We start from the raw sequence: 21,363 nt of genomic DNA, 5'->3' as shown, positions 1-21,363 counted from the left end.
GATTAAGTGGATTTGAGTAAAAGATTATAATTTTTTTACGTCCAATATGGGCAGTTTATCGAGTAAGGAGAGAAGCTTAGAAGTAAATCCCAAGTCGAATTCATTGAAATCATCTTCAAAATTTCGAACACCTACTTCCAAACCCGCTGGATCCGAAATAGCATTCATAAATTTGGAAAATGATGTACAAATTCCAAGCAATTTCTTAATGGTTGTTTAAATAGTAGGACTTGATAAAAGACAATTGTTTAGACACGTAATTTATATTTTTGAAATAAGATCTTCCCAATTGGGTTCCAGGACTTCAAACGTCATGTAATAATCCAAATTTTGCAAGAAATTGAGCTTTTTTTTTGCTTAAGTGCAAAGTAGGGCCCATAGATTGTCAATTCCTCGACAGGGAATTCTTTAGTTACTTTTGGTCAGAACCCAGATATTACACAATTGTCTTTCTACATTATCGTCTCATGAAGTTTCAACAATTTTTTTATTAACGTAGGAATGAACTACATATTAGTAACAATTTTATTCAGACTTGTTTTGAGACAAGTACAAAATAGTATACATTTTTACTGTTATTATTTACATCAGTCATAATTTTATTTTCTCTTTCTACAGGCAGGTGTTTAAAGTAGTGCAGAATGAACATATCCTTGTCGCTTCAGAGTTGATGAATGAGTATTGGAAAACTTTGAACGTGGTTTTGTCAAGACTTGAAACAGCTGGTATGATCTTCTCCCCTGAAAAATGTGAGTTTTTCATGGAATCGGTATACTTCCTTGGACATTATATTTCATCGAAAGGTTTCAAGCGTCTAGAATGTAAGGTAAAGGCAATCCAAAAATTACCAACTCCAAAATCAAAAGATGATCTGCATAGATTTTTGGACGTGACCCAATATTAATCCTAGTTCATTTTGTACACCCTGTTAAAGAAGAATATAAAGTTTAATTGGAATACAAAATATTAACACGCCTTTCAAAGTATTAAAATAGTTTGTCTCCAAGTACTCAACTTGTATTACAGATAGTTCATTGCCTTTAGCCCTGACGACTGATTCATCTGATATAGGGATGGAAGCTGTTCTCGAGCAAAAGTGAAATGCACAATGGCAACCTCTGGCTTTTTGGTTTCGGGCTCGTTCAAAGATTAAACAGAAATATTCTACGTTTGATAGGGAATTATTAAGTGTTAAGGAAAGCATCAAACATTTTCTATGGGCTTTGGATGGACAAGTTTTAAAGTTTTCACGTATCACAACCCTTTAGACATTCGCAATCCCTCTTGGACACCAAGACAGTTCCGTACTTTTTCATTTATGGAAAAATTCAATTGTGATATCGAACACGTTTATGGAAAATTAAATCATACAGCAGACATTCTTTCTAGAAGTATAAATAACATCACAATAGGCTCACCCTTCATTGGGTCTTCTATATAATTGAGGATCAAAAGAAACAGGATCATAATTTACTTAAGTTTAAAGCTAAACCTTCTTTTAAAATCATAGCAGGAACCCTATTTTCTGGTTTTGGTAATGTCGACGCATTCCGTGTGGCTGTGTCATCTCCAGAATTGTGTCAAAGCATAGTTGCACTCTTTACACAAGGACAATCATCTGGGATTCAAAGAAACGTTAAGGGGGATTTCACTTTTTTATGCTTGGCCTAATTTGCGTGCAGACGTCACAAACTTAACTAGAGAGTGTTTTGTGTGTCAGAAACCCAAACCTTTCAGGCCATCAAAACCAATGTCGTCTTTCGATCTTCCTTCTGAAAGACTTTCCTTTATACACCTAAACATAATCCGTCCATTTCCACTAATTTAGGGACATCACCATGCCTTAACTATTATGGATCGTTTCACAAGGTAGCCAGAAATGATAGCTATTCCAGATATAACCTTCACGACAATAGTCAATAATTTTTTTAAGTGGTTGGATTTCGAGGTTTGAAGTTCCAGAAACCATTGTGTCTGACCGAGGGACAGAGTTCACAAGTTCATTATGGATGGGTGTATGCAGGACACTTGGTATTGAAAGCAAGAGCACATCTTCGTATCATCCAGAGTCCAACAGACCCATAGAATGTTTCCATTGATCATTTAATACTGGGCTAGTAGCACGAATGCTGGAAGAAAAATAAGACTGGATGAATGCACTACCTGTAGTTTTATGAGGATTGAGGAACTCAGTACCAATAGACCTGGGTTCTAAACATTCACTTTCTCAATTACAAGCAGGTCACTCAGGATCCGTGACCTTTAATTTTTTTTAATGTGTCTACCTTTTCTTCTGGCAACCTCGACGTCGAAAGTTTCTTTAAAACAATGGAGAAAATAACACACGTTCCTCCGAGACACTTAAATAAAGGAGCTTTAACAAATAATTTAAAAAAAAACTGAATTCGTTTTTGTTAAAAATAAACCCATAAAAGAGTCTCTTTCTCCAACTTTCTTGGGCCTGTTTAAGGTGAATGAGAGGCATCGTTATCACAAATTGGACTTTGAATCAACAACTGACAATGTCTCGATATATAGACTTCGACCTGCATTTGGAGTTCCTAGTATTCGTCCATTGTCTCCAACTATAAGATGCGCTAGATTTACAACTGCAGAATGATCTATTTGTTTATTTATCAATGTTTTTATGATGCATTTATTTTGCATTACTAACTACACTCACTTTGTCATCTAGGGGAAGTAGTGTAGGAGTTCAACTTGTTTAGACGATATTAATTATTCATCATAGTAACTTGTATTCTTTTTCTTTTTAATTTCGTATAAAGGAATAATCATTTTTACCCAGTTAAAATAAATATATTTATATCTTAACTTGAATGTACACAGTTATAAAAATATTATCCTCATATTTATACATGGATATTGAAGATGTTAAATTATATATTGCAAGGAATGTGCAAAATACAGGTTAGAGTAGGTAATGTGCAAAATGCCAGTCAGAGCAGGGAATTTGCAGAATCTCCAGGATATCTATAAAATTTCCAATATACCAATGGTCATTTATACTTCAATTAGATTATCAGGTAAAATGATTGTGAGTAGTTTGATTATGAAACAATTCATGGCAAGTAATTTGACCATTAAGGATTTGATTAAGATACAATTTCATTGCAAGCAATTTTATAATCTAGTTCAGAGATGACCAACCTGTGGATCGCGGGTAATATTACGACCCAACAAATTTTAAGATGTGGCTGCATCAATTTTGTCGGATGAAAATCAACAAAGCTGACAAAAAAAAAAAAGTTCATCCACAAAGAAAGGGATACCTCTATGTTAGCAAATTCCATAATAATACAATATGCCGAAAAAAAGCTTCTTTTGGGAATGTGTTTATGTTTCGATTATTTTAAGTAAAAATATTTAGGTAATAATAGGTATGTTCAATAAGATGTCTTTTTTAGTTATTACATTTGATGTTGAAAAGTATATTCATATAAGTTTTTTGTTTATGTCTATCTTGAAGAAATTACTAAAATTTATTTGAAAATATTACCGTGTGGTTTGAGTATTATCAAATAAGATCAACAATTCTAATTTAAATTTTTATTAGATATTTTATTGTTGCTGTAGTCATCCTGATATACCCACATTTTATCAAGTTCATTCAAATTGCTCATCTTTTTTATTTACATTTTACTATTAAAAACACCTTACCCTCCAGTTACAGAGGAGCCACATGACGGTCATAAACTACCACCAAAGTTACACATACCTTTACAGAGCCCACTAAGTATAATACCAAAAAAAGTTCAATCTCTTGAGTTTTGAGAATATCAAAGGTTCTCCATGCTCAATGGACCGGTGGCAGTGCCTAATGACCCACCTTTTCGACCAATGATTCACTTGCACAACCCATGGACAGGGGTGTATTAAAGGATATTGAAAGGAGTGTTTGATACTCAAAGAAGCGGTAGTGGTGGGTAATTATCAAACACTTTAAGTTGTAGGTATTTTGCACAACCCGTGGGTGGGTGTTTTATAGGATAGTAAAAAGAGTCCTTGATGCTCAAAGAAGCAATAACAGTAGGTAATAATACCCCTTTTGTAACAGGGGTTCACTGGCACAACCTGTGGGCTGGGTTGTATTATAGGATATGAGAAAGGGTCTTTGATATTCAGGATAGCGTCGGCAATGTGTTCCCCTTGTGGACAAGCAAGTTCACTTAAACCGCAATCTCCCAATGCAAAGAATTGTTCTGAAAGAATATTTTCATATTCTATCCTATTTGTTATCGGCTTGGAAATCTCATCAAGGGATTTCTCGGGAGGTTTCTGATATTCTACCATTACAAATGTTCCGTTTACTTTTTTTTCAAATTCTTCTTATTCTATCATTCTTCTGATTTTTTATATCCAAAAAGGTATAACAGCAGTAGATAAAAGTTCAAAATAAGACCCATAATGGTGTCTCGTGGACTTTAAAACACTTTTTAAATGTTTAAAAAGCTCCAAAACACACCTGGAAACACAAAAATTGAAATTATTATTACACCCCACACACACAAAAAAAAAAAAAAACAACAGCTAACCAGTATATATAAACATCCATCCTCCGAATAATCAAATTACGCACAACCATTTTACTTGATTATGTTAATGAAGTTAAAATTACCTTTGGCCATTCTATTGAAAACTGTATAGTTTTGCCCGCACATTTTGAAAAATACCCGATTTTCCACATTGACAGTTACATATATATATATCATCTATATACATAGGTGTATAAATGCTAAAATTTAATAAATTTTAAGGCTAATTATGGATAACATGAAATTTTATAAAAATTATGACATAATTATAGATGTATAACAATATCTTGTTTCAATATTACCCCATATTGTTGGTTATAAGGAAAAATCCCACAACTTTACATGTGCGGCCTTAATATGTCATACTATTTGCAATTATATCGAACAAGTTTACGCATAATAATTGAGTTTCATGGATATTTACAGTTTTAGCTTATTAATTTTATGTAAATTAAACTTTTTGTACACACTTGGATATCTGATAATTATGTATTACATAATCCTGTAAACTTATTTTCTCTTAGAATTATTATGTATGAATATTATTTTTTTAAAAACCATTTGACTAACAAATAAAAAAACAACAGTAATATTTCTTTATATTCTATGAATGGTACCTGTAAAAAATGCTTTCTAATTTTACGTTTGAGAAGCATGCTTTCTTTTTTTTTTTTTTTTTTTTTTTTTTTTTTTTTGCTCTGTTTTAGATTCCCTCTATATATCCTTATAAATAAATAAAATATGTGTATTTGAAAACCTTTTGATGTGGTCCTACTAAATATTGTTGATTTAAATTCTTATAACTAATATTTTAATATTAACTATGATAGAGTGTATTTAGATATCTTCAAAATGTTCTCTTAAAATTATACAATATGAGTGATCTTGATAACAATTTTGAATATTCAAGTTCAGGCTATTCTGTTCAAGAGCCTATACGATATTTTTCAATGTCATTGTGCGACCCAAATATAATTCGTCTAATTAATGTTGGACCTGATCTTGTTCGCCTAATACATGAACGCTTACAACAGTTGGTAACCATAGAAACTTTTGGATATGTTATATTGGCGGATTATATTCAAACAAATTTCCTTGGACGATTCAATATTTATGACCTTAAACTTGTAAAAAACTACTTTCAAAAGGAAGGTGATATAAGTAAAGAAGATATGACAATAATAAAGGTAAGTTTATGAATGACAAAGTAAATAGTATGTCATTACTTAATTTATATAACAGGTGGCTTTTTGTCGTATTTTTGGTGCACTGTTTTGCTTTGGCTATGACATGGTTATATCAACAAATTTAGCTCGCGAGGGAACACATAGTACTATCTTCTTCAAACTAAGGGATTCACAAGATTATTTTTACTCTTTAAATTATCTTTCGCATAAATTTATCTGTATTGCTCCACACTCAACTGAAAGTATTATCCTAATTAATATCCCAAAAGTATCTGTGGAAGAAATATTAAAAGTAATGATAAGTAAATCACATTATAAGATAAATACATAATTATTTTTTGTTTTCAAGATAATACATCTTACTTGGAGTCCTGGAATAAAATCTAAACAAACACTTGCAGACGATGAAAGGTCTGTAACTGTAGTTATTGCTCTCAAACTTTGTGGTAACCCTTGGACTCAAGCCTATTATAATTCTGGAAAAAATACAATTCAAGCTCGATCCGTTATATTAGAAATTGTTCGCTCTCTTTCAATACATAAATGGCGATTTGCTGCAAATATTAACTATACTGGCAATGCAGATTCTCTTTTTTTTCAATGGTGTCCCAATTTAGACCTTGAGGATGACAAATATTGCGCTATAGTACTTTCTCGTTATGATCGGCTACGATGCCTCCAAGCTCCACAAGGTCTACAGCAGAGTATCAAAGAGTGTATTAATAAATATTGGTATTTAGGCCTACAGAAAACTAGGGACTATCATGGGGTCACAGAGTTTAAATTTGGAGGATGTCCATGGTGGTCGGATGGTAATGATGCTGTAGAAGCACGTTTCTTCATGTCAACACTAATGGGAGCACTTAAGTCTAATGCATGGGAAGTTTGTGGCACTTTTGATCTGACAAGACATAATCATGATAAGACAACATTTCTTCTCCGTCATTGTCGACCACAAAATTTATCGCATATGTGTATTAGTTTTTGCAAATCAAATCGAATTCGATTGATAGTTAGCAGTTCAGAAATAAGTGAGGAATCTGAATTAGCATTGACAACACGACTAAATGAAACAATTAAGCAAAATTGGGTTTCACTTGGACCGAGAAATTTCGGTAAAAGTATAGAGTGGAAATTAGAAGGAGATCCATGGGAATGTGAAGGGCTTTATTTGGATCAGACTCGATGTGTATACTTATTATGTTTATTATTAGAATCTATTCAACCATTAGGATGGAGATTGATTGCTTCGGCTGATGTATCCTCAAAAAATATTGATTCAAATGATAGAGGATACTCATTAGTTGGAAAACCAGAAGATGTTCACACATGGTTCTTTCTTTACGATCAAAAATTATTTCGAGAAGACAATCAATATGGTCCAAAAATGGATTTACACTACCATAACCCATATCCTTTTAGTTCAAAGTTTGATTACATGCCTGCATCTACTTCTGTTCCGAACTTGGAATATGTGCCAAAAGATGATTCTCCTCGTACTGATCGATGCAGTACTTCAGCATCCAATAAAGAAAAAACTGCACAAAACTCCAAATATTATAATCACAATAGCTTTATCAAACAAGAAACCAATCTCTCTTCCGCTGCATTTCTTCAACAAAGACACCTATCTCGTTCAGTACCTTCTGTTGCATGTGTAGATCAATTTAATGAAAATAATTTTTTTCCATCTGGCCATACACTTAATCAATTCTCTTTAAATTGTGCTGAGTTTCCGTTATTTAACTCACAAGAGTTCAACTTTTCTAATCAACGAAAAATTTACGATCAAAGTAGTAACCTCTCCTTACATCATGATGGGGATAATTTAATTTGGAAAAATAATCCGTCTCATATGTTCCAACAAGAACACTCTGTTGCGAATGATCATCGTTGCTCGTTGAAAAAAAACAACTTTTTGCGTCAAAATTCTGCTGGTTCACTTCCACCCTCTAATACAACATATAACTATGAAGATGGTTACAAATCAGATGGTGAAACAGGTTATCGGTCTGATATAATTAACAATAAACCGTTATACTCTAGTATTAAACATAATAATGAGAATATAAGAAGAAATAAAATTAATGGGTATAAAACAAATAATAATGAAGAAGACCTAGTTGATGAAGAAGAAAGATTAAAGCAGTGGAATAATGGATATGAAAGTGATGGAGCAAATGTCACCAATCATAATAATGTCAAACGAATTGCAAATTCTGGTAATTATGGACGTCTTTCTGCATCGGAATGTATTGGTACCAATATATCTTCCTTATTAGACGGTAAAAACAACAAAGGAGAAAATCGATGTATGAATGAAAAAAGTTCATTGAAAAAAAAAAATGCTAAAGGTTCAATCAAAAATATAGAGGGAATTGGAACTGGGGCATCATCAAGTGAAGAACTTTTTGCAATCGAAGTTCGCGAAACAACCGTAACTCATTCGAGAAGTAAGGCCAACCTTTTGATGGGAACGGGAGTTAACAAATCAGAGGAGGATAAGAATCGATGTAGAAATGATCAGAGTATATTACAAAATCACAAAATTCCATCTTCACAGCCAATTCAGCGTCATTATCAAACGGATGGCTATAGAAGTGAAGGTTCCCGAAGTTCTCCGAGTCATATTATTATACATAAACATAGAACGCGTCCTCTTAATTATAATAACCAAGTAAATGTGTGTCACCACTTTCATCATCATCATCATTTTAAACAACAATCCCCATCCATTCAGAATTATCTTAATAGTGGTAGAAATAATGAATCTTGTTCAACACAGAGTTCATCTTCTTCGGCGTCTGCACCACCTGATTATGCGACTTGCAGTGGTATATCACCATCGTATGATACAAGACTACTTCCAGGATCTTCTACCTCTTGTAATCCTCAAACTCAACACCAGCATAAGCAAAGAAAAAATAACGAATTATATTACGTCGGAGAATTTTATGGATAGCAATCATTAAATCTAAAGAACGTTGGTGAAAATCAATGTTCAACACATGGAATATAATTTTATAAATTTTTCCTAATAGTAGATTCTAAAGATCTTGCTCAAAAAAAAGTAACATTTTTGCTTTGTATCTATTGATTAATAAGTACAACTTATGGATGGCAAAAAAAAAAAATGTTATTACGAACTTCGTTCCGTTTCTAAATCATTTGTATAGCTGATACGTACTATTTGAATAAAACTTAAAAAAAATTGAATAATCTATAATTGATTATATTGGTAATTTTAGGGAAAGTTTCAAGTTTGTTGGGAGAATTTAAAAAAATATATTTCTGCGTATTTTGTTCGAAGTATTTTGATACATTTTGATTTTCTTTTTTAACTTTGAGGTTCTCTTTGCTTAATGACAGATTACTACAACTGTCATGCGTGTACACTCCATTTATTTCTAAGAACATTGCATATAATCTTAAAAACTCAACAAAACTTCCTGACAAAATAAAGATGTAATGTGATGTAAATATTTTTTGTAAGGAGAGAGAAAATGCAACCTTTGTAATTTGAGTTGTCCTAAATATAATAATAGTATTTTCATACCTGGAAACAAGACACTTTCAAATACAATAAAGTGTCTATTCAAGTATTACTTGTCCACTCATGATGTATGTAGTTACCTCCCTTTAAGTTTATGTTCAAAGATTCTGTTTTCCAATTAGCTTTTTTTTTTAACAATTTAAAGAAATACTTGGAAATTATGAGCCCCTCAATGAAAGTGTTCAATTTTGGCTATTTCTATATCTTCGTCAAATGTTTCTTCGTATTCAGAAGAAAACATTAAAGAAGTGAATCCATTTAAAAGATATTACAAAATCAACATAGACATTTTATTACATATAAATTTATTTAATTTAGTTTCTAGTTTTGTAGTTTTCTTATAAAAATGTTCTTCCTCCTCCCCTCAAAGGAAAAATCCATGTACCAGCCCCGACTACAAGCACGTATGAGTGGAAGTAAATAAATACAAATCCCTCTTCTGTATCTAGCAATAACATATCCAAGAATTATTCGATACCAGTCCTCAATTTTACTTTGAGTACAGGTATTACTCACCCAGAAATGTTCAGTGTAAAGGGGTTTTCACTGAATTGCTTACACCAGCATATCCTTTCCTTTTTTGTTGTTATTATCCTTCAGTTCATCCTTACAGCAATGGTTCTTTTTATTTTTGAGGACCATTTGACAAAACCTCTCATTTTTCAATAATTTCCTATAATTTTTATGATTTCTAGTCATGGAAATCGTGTGTATTTTTTAGTTGGTCCTTTTTTTGGAATTGGTTATCTGAAGAATGATCTTTCTTAACTTAGCCTCTAGTAATTATTATTTAAATCCTAAATAACGCACATCCTTTTATAATATATTAAATTATATTCACGACCTGATTGAACATTCGTGTAAGCTCATAAAAGACAGAGAGTAATCTTGATGATTTGTTGCAGAGTTATAATTGTAAGCCCTTATTCAATTCAGAGAAGAATGGAAGATCGACATTGGAGTAATTTTTGTCAATTTACTTTTTTGTATCTTCTCCCCCTTCTCTCTCCTCACAGCTTATAATAGCTGATCTAATCAAACGTCATGGCATTTACGCTGATCTCCTCCGAAACATTCTTCAAATTGATATCCCTAAAATGCACATAATTTTCATTGTTAGTAATTTCTCACTCCTCAAGCGAAAACAATGAGAAATGTGTATAAATTAGAAGTAAAGAGGCTGTTAGATCAAATTCAAATATTATTATATGGTAATTAAATACAAATACATCTTATAATAAACATAAAATAGGAACAAAAACATTACTCGATCATATTTGATTATGATTTTTCGTCAGGAATTGAAGGAATCTTTTCGTCGATCTTCATAATATATATTTAGGCTGGACATACGAGCAAGCACGATGATATATGGTCCGATTGGTTAAAGTATACTTTAAAAAATCAGCTGCCTATGATGGTATGATTTTGGAGGATAGAATATGACGTGTTTCTGCTCAATATTATGTACTCTATTATAGTTAAATAAAGGATTTGTGTAAAGAAAAAAACTAATTGTAGCGATTAGAAAAGGAAAAACAATTGATGCATTTGGCCTTTTTTCGTTCTTGCTCATTGTTTAATAGGTCTTGTATGTGTTATCAACTCCCTTTAAAATAATAACTATCGCTTATTTTTGTTGTAATTGATTTAAAAATGCATAATAAATAAATAAATATGATTTTTTATATAATAATAATATTTTTTCTTAGAACTAATGTATACACTCACACCTTTGCAACACTTTATTAACAAGACATACTTAGATAAAAATAAGAGCTGAAAATAAGAAATTACTTTTCCACAACCTAATTATTATACTCACTTTTAGTAGTAGTAGTTGTAGAATACACTAATACCTTTTCAACACTTTATTAACAAGATATACATAGTTAAAAAAAAAAGAGAGCTGGAAATACGAAATTACTTTTCCCCAACCTAATTGTTATGCTCACTTTGAAATGTCTTGAATTTCTTCTCTTGAAGTCGCCATTATGATATTTTATACGATGAGAAATCAATATAAATAATTATCAAATTACTAGTAAATTAATAAATTTAGTTATTATAATGTATATTTATGATAATAAGTTCAATAGGAATGGGTAAATTAAAAAAATAAAATTTAAAAAAAACCAATAAAATATTAATTAGAAATTTTAATAGAAGTGATATGCAGAGAATCAGACCAATAAAAATGGCAAATGATACGATATAGAAGTTAAATTATCCAACAAAATCATATTTTTTTTTTATGCACAAGAATAGCATATGCTCAACTTAGTACAATTTGATCCCCTGATTCCAAATATGGCCTTATTTTTTCTGTCATAGCCTCTTGGGTTTCAGAAAAAGGCCATACATTTTTTTGTTTTTTGGCTATTTTTAAGGTGCAAAGCTGTTCTAAGGCCTCGGTGTTGCAGATAAGAATAAACTATATTAATATATTTTAAAGCCGAATGTTAAAAAATTCTAAAACCCTTTTTTAAATTTCTGCATCATACTTATAACTCAATTCATCATTGTTTAAAGTGAAAAATAGGTGTTTTTTATTCAGAGGCTTATAGATTCAAGACAAATATGTTCTAAAAGTTTAAAAGTATTGTATTGAATAGCTAAAAGTATTAACTTTAATTTAGAAAAAAAGAACTTCTCCAGAAACACTCTATATCGTTGTCAATTTGAGATAAGACCACCACAATATTTCAAGGAAGAAACTCATATTTGAATTGATCTCATAATAAAAGTGCATAAGTATCCATATGCCCCAGCTAGAAGAGATAGAAACAAAGACAGAGAAGAGGAAAAGAGAGAGAGAAAAAAGGAGAAAAAGAAAATATATATTATAAAACTTGTTATACATTAAGCCTCATGTCTCAAACTGTATAAATAAATTATTTCAAGCATCGTGGGCACAAGATCACGGGTAGCATACCAGTAGAGAGTAAGGGATTCCAAAAAAACGGACATTCAAGGGAGTCCTCCGAGGAAATCCTTTTTATTTTTCTCTCCATTTGTTCTATCTCTTTTCTTCTTCTCTGTCTTTGTTTAAATGAAGGAGCAGTAGAAGGAGGATTTGAACTCCTTTTGCTCCTCACTTGGGCTTTCAGTATTGGATGTTTCAGGCAATATTCAGGCTACTATTGACTATGTAAGGAAAAAAAAAGAAGAAATTTGGTGCAAATTCTTAGAGCGGTCAGGGTTTTGCTTCCAAGGCGTTTTTTATCAAGGTCGGGCACTGCTTTATATGGTACATCAACAATTTGTATAGAGGGAGTGTAGACTAAACCAGATAAATTGAATAAAAGCCTTAGGCAGGGATATCCTTCGGCTCAATTCCTATTTATTCCTGCGATTAAGGAACTTGTAGTACAGATATCCAAAAAGGTATGGCGTGTTGGGGGAAGTTTTGAGGGAGATAAGCTTTTATTGAGTTATATGCGGAAGATGTTACTATGGCATTGGAAGACAATTCAGAGGCTCAATTAATAAAGAGCTGGAAGTACTCTCAAATTTCGGCAAATGAAAAAAATAATACATTTTCCAAGATATATACAATAATCAATTTCATATCTTATATGTCTAAATAAACCTTCGATATTTATATGAAAAAATTCAAGGGCCGACAGTTAAGGACTGGTCCTAAGACTGGACTGGACCAAATAAATAAGGACAATCACAACCGTAAATATCCCTATCGGTTTATGGAATCCTGTCCGATATCTCAGAGTCGGGAACTACAATATAAAAAAGAAGGTTGATATTTTAGGCATCACATAGTAGAGTAATATTATCCATTAAGATTACTTAAACCTAGTTTAGCAAATAGTTAATCAAAAAATAAACATCTTTAAGAGATTCAATATACAAAACAGAATAGACCGATACAATACTCTTGTTATTCCTGCAGTAATTTATAAAGCTAAAACATTCCTTTTGTTGCAGAAATGGCAATTCTGGAAGAAGAGGTTTGGCTTGGTTGTTTTCTTTAAAAACTAACTGAACGTCATAAAAAGACCAAAATCTCATCTGGCTGGGGGGGGCATAGCCCTGTTATCAAAATATCTTTCCGCAAATATATAGTAAAATATTGGCAGACATGTCGGGGAATCCTTCGCTTAAACGTAAAAGAATAATTACTGGACCAGAATAGAGAAAATGTTTATAATGGGATCTAATCTCATAAATGATGTAACCACGGCAATGTCTCAATTGTGGGGTGCTGCTAAAATAATTATCCGGACTAATGATACTGTCTTTCATGATGACTCAACAGTAGATACATTTTGGAAAAATCTAATTAAAAACTTTACCTTTAGGAAATTAAAGGATCCATTTATTATAAAGAACATGCTATTTGCAACGACAATTTAGCTAGGCACAAAATACACTCTTCAGATTTCTTCAATGACGAAAGATTCAAGTTTCCTCTTTGGTGGACTTCAGGTCTCTATATTATGCCATGCCTATGTAATTTACTAATTTGGAAGGTATGACGGCTACACTATGTGATCTACATAGAGGAGGAGTGAGACTCCCTGAAAACTGGAAGAGCATAATAAGTTCATCGTTGTAAGGAATTAATAATTAATGATGGAAAAAAAATCACAGTCCAAATACAGATTCCCACTAATTGTATTTTTTTCTCGAGCCCATATAAAGACTTTGGTGAGATATTCAATGATACATTCAATGTATTTGTAGATTCCCTGTCTCTAACCATTCTAAAGCAATTTGTAAATTTAAAAGAAAACATTTGACATCTACAGATGAAAAATTTTATTAAGCAATTTTTCCTTTTGGACTTTCACTTTTGAAAAAAGAGTTACTCGGAAACCAAAGCAATTTACTTTGCTCTGTTAAACTCAAAAACTCTTATTGCAAGCAAGTTGACGTCCTATGAGCCTATTGGTTTAAAAGAAGTGACTGGTATAATTTTGTCAACTTTTAATTTGGAGATTTTAGTTTATTTTGGTGAATTTGTTCTGCATTTATTTTTATGGTAGATATGGTTCAATTCTGGGGCAGTAAATTAAAATATATTTTTTACAAGAAATAAGTTATTGATAATAATAATGAACCGAAAAGCAGTCACGAAATCTGCAAAAGATTTCTATAAATGCCGAAAGATCTGCTTCATAATGAGAACACTGCAGTTCCTAAATACAATCAATCATCCTCTCAAGTGGATATTTTATGAATGCACAAAATGCTGAAAAAAAGAATAGAAGAAGAGGGATGCTCTACATTGGAAGCATCACACACTCTTCGACTGAGAGAAAACGGGCAAGTTGTCATAAAAAAAATTCGAGGCGTGCTTCAGAAGCCTTCTCCGATACGTAAGCTCCATAATTCTAAAATATTTCCGAAAGATCTTCTAGTCCTGGAGAAGAGAAAGAAAGAGAATAGTGTATCTGAATAACGATGATGAAGTGGAAACAAGCTTTTCTGTGTATTGACGACTTTGTCATTGACATTTAAAAAAATAGAAGATAATAGACTATTCCAAGAAATACCTTGTCTGGGGAGATAAACTACAGTATATCTCTAACGACCACCTTAGTACCTCACTCAATAGCTGGACTTGGGTTCAGTCAATACATAAGTATTTTGGAAAAATCTAAACTTAGCTGGTGAACAAGACTCATGAAAAGCGAAGACGTTTGGGCAAAAAGAATCAAATACGCGTTCGAAAGAGAAACTGAAAATGAATTCTCGGACAGAATATTTCCTGGACCAAACGAAGTTTTTAAAATAATAAAGACCTGGTACAGAAAGGTAGTTTCTTGGGAAAGTTCAGTCTTTGGTACTCTCATTGCTTTAAGACCTGATGAATCCACTCAACTTTAACCCACACCTTGCAGCTGTCGATCAGTGCCATAAAGAACATGCCCTAACTTCAACAGGCGAGCTGAAAAGATTTTCAGGAAATATTACAAACTGGATTCTTCACACAAGAGTCACTTCCATGACTCGAGCTGCTAATTTCTTAAAACATGGCCTGCTAATTCAGTGGGAAGGAAAAAGAATATAACAACCAAGCTTGTTGGTGGCAAAACGCTGGAAGAAACTTAAACTGGAAGAAAAAATAATCAATCCAAGAACAATACACGCAAACCCCTTTAGAAAATGGCCACAACAGAAGTGGTTTAGGTACAGGCTGGCGACATTCTTGATATACACTAGCAACTAAAATAAAAAAGATGGGGATGTTTTTTCTTTAAAGAGGTGGTTGAATCTACCTTCCACCTAATTTATTTCTGTGATCGAGTGATACCTATATTGTTCATAGTGTAGAATTAAATTACCCGATAGGTTTAACATAACTGTAAAGGCGTCAGACTGGCTCATTGCTCTTAAATTGAGAGGAGATCATTACTTTAAAGTCGCAGCAATAGTTGCAAAGACCCTCACAATTATCTACGCTTATATAACAAAAAAAGCCCCTCTCCCTGCAGTTTTAAACAAAACAATCGCAAGATATATTGAAAAAATGGACTTTTGGAAAAATGTTATATTTGCGATATTAGGGGGTCTATTTCCCCATCCTTTTAATAACCTTGGAATCTTCCATGCTTTCATAAATAACTTTAGATAACTATGTTTTATACTGATTTGTTTTTATAATTTAAATAAATAAAATATATATATTATCTTATTTTATAAAAGATTCCTCCATTGTAGACCCTATTGCAATATAATTTAGAGCAATTACTAGATATTATAAATCAGGGAAGGTGAGGGTTAAGCCTATGAATCCAGTTGTGAAAGGAAAGTTAAACAATTAACTATAAAGAATGGATTGAGGAAGGAATTATTGAATTGATTATAAGTGAATGGGGATAAACATTTGTTCCTGTAAAAATGAAGGGGGAGCATTAATGTTTCTATGAATGATTGAGATCTGAATAATATGAGTAGATCTCATGCAAATCATAAAGTACATTTAATAGAATTGTTAACCTTTGGATCAAAAATTAGTGTGGAACTTATACATACTAAATTAATAAAATATATGGGCAATTAGTAAATTAGAGCTTATTCTTTGATGACAATGTCATCTTTGAATGTATGTTCATGCAAATGCAAAGTCAATTTGCAAAAATTTATGCCCCCCCATACCCCCCCAAAAAAAAAAAAAAAAAAGGACTGAAAAGACTCATTTCAGAGGAAAGGCGAGAAAAACAAATACAATCACGCCTTTTGACAAATGGGTTAGGACACTAAATAAGGGGAGGATATGTTGCTTAGGCTTATAGATTAATAGAGGCAATTCAACAATGAAAACCGTTCCTGTTACAAGAAAGGTCTCCATGCCTTCTTGGGGAAAAATTTTTAATATAGTAAATGTATGACGTATTGCGCAAGAATATTAGAACCAATTTCAAACATCTTTGCAACGATGGAGAATGTTAATTGATTAAAGAAGTGTTTAAGTGATTGAAGTAAAAGTTAAAGGTTTAATCTTTATGAGACAGTAACCACTTTTTGAAATAATGTATTATAACAAACAGAAGATTCAAAGTTTACCATTGGAACAGTGCCAACACAAGTAAAGTATTATAATAAAGAACATCCGATTACATGTGATAAAGGTCCCTTAATCAGTCACAAATAAATTATTTTTCGACACTAAAGTTATAAGTAGAGTTGAATATTTTGGAGTTTGAAAATCAGAAATTGATTATAACTATAAAAAAAATCTCTGAAATCATTGACTCTCCAGGTATGTTACACATATGAAAAAATAGCTTATGGAATAAATATTTACAATAAAGCATAAGTAAGGGATAAAAAAATCAGAATGCTGATGCTTTGAATGGAAGAATCCATCATCAAGTAATGTAGCGGAAGATTTGATAGACCAAATGATTAAAGAAAGAATCAAGGTAATAGAGAAATAACCTACTGAAGTAAATATCTATATTTAAATGTGAATATATCTCTCTGTGTATGTGTATGTCTGTCTTTTAATCACGGGCGAACTAATGGATGGATTTTGCTGAAATTTTTCATGTAGGTTTTACAGGCACTAGTAACAGATATAAGGACAAATTATGTTGTCATTCGGTCGATAGTGGCCTTAAAATAGCATTTTTTAGCACTTATCTGAACAATCTGAGGTCTTGGATATATTTCGGATATTAGAAGGGGTCTTTGATGCTCAGGGATGCAGCGATGACAGAATTTAACATGCCTCAAGGAGCATCAGTCCAAACCCCATTGGTAAGTGTATATTCTAGCATATTGGAAGAGGTACTTGGTGCTTAGAAATACGGTGCCGGTGCAGTTTAAACTGCCATGAGGCCCGGTATTTCACCTTCATATTCTGAGAGCCAGGGTGTATTTTGGGGTACTAGGTGGATTTGTTTATACTCAAAGAAGCAGCGAGAAATGTAACTTGATTCGGGTCTAGCAGTGCACTTGCCCAACCCGTGGCCGGGGTGTATTCTAGCATATTCGAAAGGGTTCTTGGTGCTTAGTAATGGGTTGGCGGTATAGTTTAAACTGCGTAAGGCCCGGTACTTTACCTGTGCAGCCTGAGGGCCGGTCTATATTTTGAGAAATTAAGAAGATTTCTTGGTGCTCAGGTTGGAACTTGCGCATAAATGTAATTTTCCTGGGGCCCAGTAGTTCACCTTCACAGCCCGTGATCGTGGATGTATTATAGTATATTAGAATGGTTCTTTGTTATGGGACAATAATCGTAATTAGTTATTGTTCATAATGTACCTTTTATGTTTGAAGGCTATTTAAAGACAGAATAGTCAAATTTAAAGCAAACAAAATTTTCAAGACAATAACTATTTTATAAGGATAGCATATGGGTTATATCGAGAAGGAATAATTCTAAAATAAATAACCTTTTAATACAGCTCTCTTTCTTATGAAAAGTAATTGACCTTTAACTATAAACTAAGAGGAAAATATTTGTGCAAATCGAGTATTGTAATTTTCATTTATTTATTCTCTTATACCAAACTCTATAGAAATTTCTACATCTTAATAATAAAAAGAGTAAGAAATCTGGAATGAGGATTGGGATGAAAATTGAGAAATTTTAAATGAAAAAGATAAGTAAACGAAGAAGAACTAGAAATCGGATATGTGGAGGAAGATGAAAAGAACAAAGAATAATGATGATCTGCCTGATGAAATAAAAATATCTTTTGAAGAAGAAAAAGAAACATAGGGTAATGAAGATATGCCCGATGAAATGCAAATCTTTTTTGAAGAAGAAAAGCAAAAGTAATAGAGAATAATGAATATTTTCGTAATGAAATGTAAATATCTGTTGAAAAGAAAAATAAGTCATAGAAAATTAATTAAGTGCCGCCTTTGACGTATTAGCAACATTGCAGGACATCAAGCCACGTCCTACATCAATGAAACAAAATCAACCAGCCGCATACATTTGCAAGAAAATAAGTGCAAGTAGGTTCAGGCAAAAAGAACATACGCTGCGAAAAGAATGTGAGGAAGAAGAGGAACAGTTTTAGAATACACTTGAAGATATTATTGATGCACCTCTTAATAAATTTTCACAAGTAAATAACAACGAGGGCATGGAAAATAGCTTTACTAAAAATAAGTAACTTAGAAATTAAAATGAAATGAAGTTTATTGTTTGTTTGTCTTAGTACAGGGAGTTTTTCAAATTAATTTAGAGAAGATAATGTAATGCCAATTAAAAACTCCTTGATTATGTTTAAAGATACTTCTTTAGTTGACCATTCATGAAATTATTGCAGCATATTTCATAGTTCTTGTTGTGTGGGTGAAGATTTGTCCCTAAATCATAGAGTAATAATCTACGACAAAAAATACTGTATATCCACATAGAGTTAAACAAACTAATGGTCGTATGTGGATATGGTTAGAAAAACAAGAAGAAAAGTCATGTAATGTTTGGCCTCGAATGGTTGGGAGGCTGGATACTAAAAGTATCGTTCACTAAGTTCTCTGGTAATGAACATTCAAGGTCAGAATTACTAAATACCTCAATAAAGCAAGAAGAAGAACTTAAAGCAATCCGGAATACAGTTAGGAATTTGGCTATAAAGTATAATATCATGAAGAATATCACAATGGTGCTTCACAATCAACTATTTGAAGTTGAAAGGATTGAAACAATTATTATAGTGTTAAGAAATATTTCTGAAAAGGTGCACAAATGGATAAGAGGTGTTTGGAATGGAATGAATGAAAAATTAACACCGGGTTTGTTGTCAACTCAGGATGAGAAAAATATATTGGACATGGGGAAATGATAAGTCATGATGGATCAATTAATGTAGTTGAAAGTGAAAATATTTGAATTTTTACTCTTTATTTCTTCAACTTGAGAGGACGGCAAACGGAATAGGTGTGGAAATGCGATTACATTTTTATAATAAAGATAATCTATATGAGTTACATAAATATAGGGAACTCCTGATGACTGTAGAATAAGAGGTTCGAATGTTATATCGATCATCAACCAATCATACACTATGACGTCAATAGTAAAAAGTGTGGAAGTCAAACATCCGTCGTACACACGTTATGGTATAACTTTGTATTTTTATTAACCTTACAATATAGCATTATAAAAACTCAGATCTATTTAAAAAAAAAAGGAGAATGAATAAAGAAGCTTTACTGAGGATAAACCTCATGAATCTATCATTTCTTATCAAATTATAACAGTTACATGTACTAATATTCGCTGGATGGCCCACGTATTTCCATACACAAGTATAGAGTAAATAAAATGGCAAATTTCAGTTAAATAAATATTTTTAATACAACTTGGAGTCAACAAAGAATTCAGATCCTGTATGGACTGAATACATATAGCACCATATTATTATTAAATCATGTGTCTTAATTATTATAAGATATAGATATTTTATAATTTGGAGTATTACAACATGTCCCGCCACAAAAAAAAAAAAAAAAAAAATCTGACGCCGAGCTGAGCAACGCCAAGGAATAAAATATAATATCTTTAATTATTCTTTTCTGTGACGACTCAGACTTAACTTCCAATTGTCAATTTTCTCGAAAAATGAAATATTTTTACTCATAAAGAAAGGTTTCTTGTTCTTCTTATGTACAATCCGGATGTTGATCCTTAAAAAAACTGCGAAATATAATGGATTCGAATTTTTGCTTGATCTTCTAGAGTATGTTTATCCCCCAACTTTGCATCAAATAATAATTTATATTGATAACCATGCACTTCTTAATGCATCCAAAACAGCAATAGATAATCACGTACAAAGATGGAAAAATTGTCAAAATCCTTGTGAGTTTAAATCAAAAAGAAAAGTATTTGGTGGCAACTTCGATAAACAACATACCAACAGAAAAATAGTAGTAATAAAATATAGTGCTCCCTACTCGTTAATACGTTTGAATTTTCCAAATAGGGGAAAATAATTAATAAGAGAACTAATATCTTTCATATTCCCAACATATACTTTTTTTAATGTATGCTCACGAGGAATTGGATAATTTTCACATTCCTAATAATGCACTTTAGGCGTAAGTTCGTAGAAATGAAAAGAAAAAAGGTAGAACTGTACTGTCATCCCTTAAGATGTCCTTGCTCGGATTTGCATCATTTTAATCATTGTTGTTCCAAAATCATTAAGGGCACATCCTTGAAATTTTGTATTCTTCTTGTTTATGCGAAGAAATGAGCATCTTTATTTTTTATTCGATAGTTAGGATAATCAAATTTGGAAATTGTCGGATACAAAATTTCATGGGTCTAAAATCATAATTTTGAAATAATAAAGAAAAAGGTACTAACTATTAGTAAAACTATGTCAACACGTAGAAATTTAAGTAGAAAAACTCTGCTTCCCCCAAAAAAAAAAAAAAAAAAATGATGGTGGAGAGAAATCCATATGTTGAGTTAACAAATGATCTAAATATTAAATACATATATTATCAGTGCTGACGACTTCTATGAGACGAAAGGTGTGTTCACTGAGGCTCTTACGCACTCATTTTGCACGCATATCTTCTCCTTTTTTTATTATTATTATCTTCCTGTCAATCTTTAGTGTAATAGCTCCTA

General features: G+C 32.0%; 1 protein-coding gene and 2 long non-coding RNA genes across 4 annotated transcripts in view; 1 reads left to right on the top strand and 2 right to left on the bottom strand.

The window, feature by feature from the left end:
• LOC139906841 (uncharacterized) overlaps positions 1–21,363 on the bottom strand; it is a 285,448-nt gene that overhangs the window by 125,767 nt on the left and 138,318 nt on the right. The window lies entirely within an intron of this gene.
• On the bottom strand, positions 514–2,711 carry LOC121127161 (uncharacterized). Its single transcript, XR_005867592.2, has 2 exons — positions 2,197–2,711; positions 514–2,129 (listed from the first exon to the last, which is right to left on the bottom strand). It is a non-coding gene; the product is annotated as an uncharacterized lncRNA (long non-coding RNA).
• On the top strand, positions 5,212–8,956 carry LOC121126989 (uncharacterized). The gene is made up of 3 exons (XM_040722340.2): positions 5,212–5,740; positions 5,796–6,032; positions 6,090–8,956. The coding sequence occupies exons 1-3, from the start codon at positions 5,429–5,431 to the stop codon at positions 8,700–8,702; spliced, it is 3,162 nt and encodes a 1,053-aa protein (XP_040578274.1). The 5' UTR covers positions 5,212–5,428; the 3' UTR covers positions 8,703–8,956.

The sequence above is a fragment of the Lepeophtheirus salmonis genome, chromosome 12 (assembly GCF_016086655.4).
Source record: "Lepeophtheirus salmonis chromosome 12, UVic_Lsal_1.4, whole genome shotgun sequence".
NCBI classification, from domain to species: Eukaryota; Metazoa; Arthropoda; class Copepoda; order Siphonostomatoida; family Caligidae; genus Lepeophtheirus; species Lepeophtheirus salmonis.
This window is presented reverse-complemented; position numbering and strand designations above follow the sequence as displayed.

Bases quoted from the DNA above. Each gene is read 5' to 3' on its own strand.
- LOC121126989 (XM_040722340.2), top strand. From the start codon at position 5,429: ATGAGTGATCTTGATAACAATTTTGAATATTCAAGTTCAGGCTATTCT. The intron at 5,741-5,795 runs GTAAGTTTATGA...TTTATATAACAG, and splicing joins AAGATATGACAATAATAAAG to GTGGCTTTTTGTCGTATTTT. The intron at 6,033-6,089 runs GTAATGATAAGT...TTTGTTTTCAAG, and splicing joins CTGTGGAAGAAATATTAAAA to ATAATACATCTTACTTGGAG.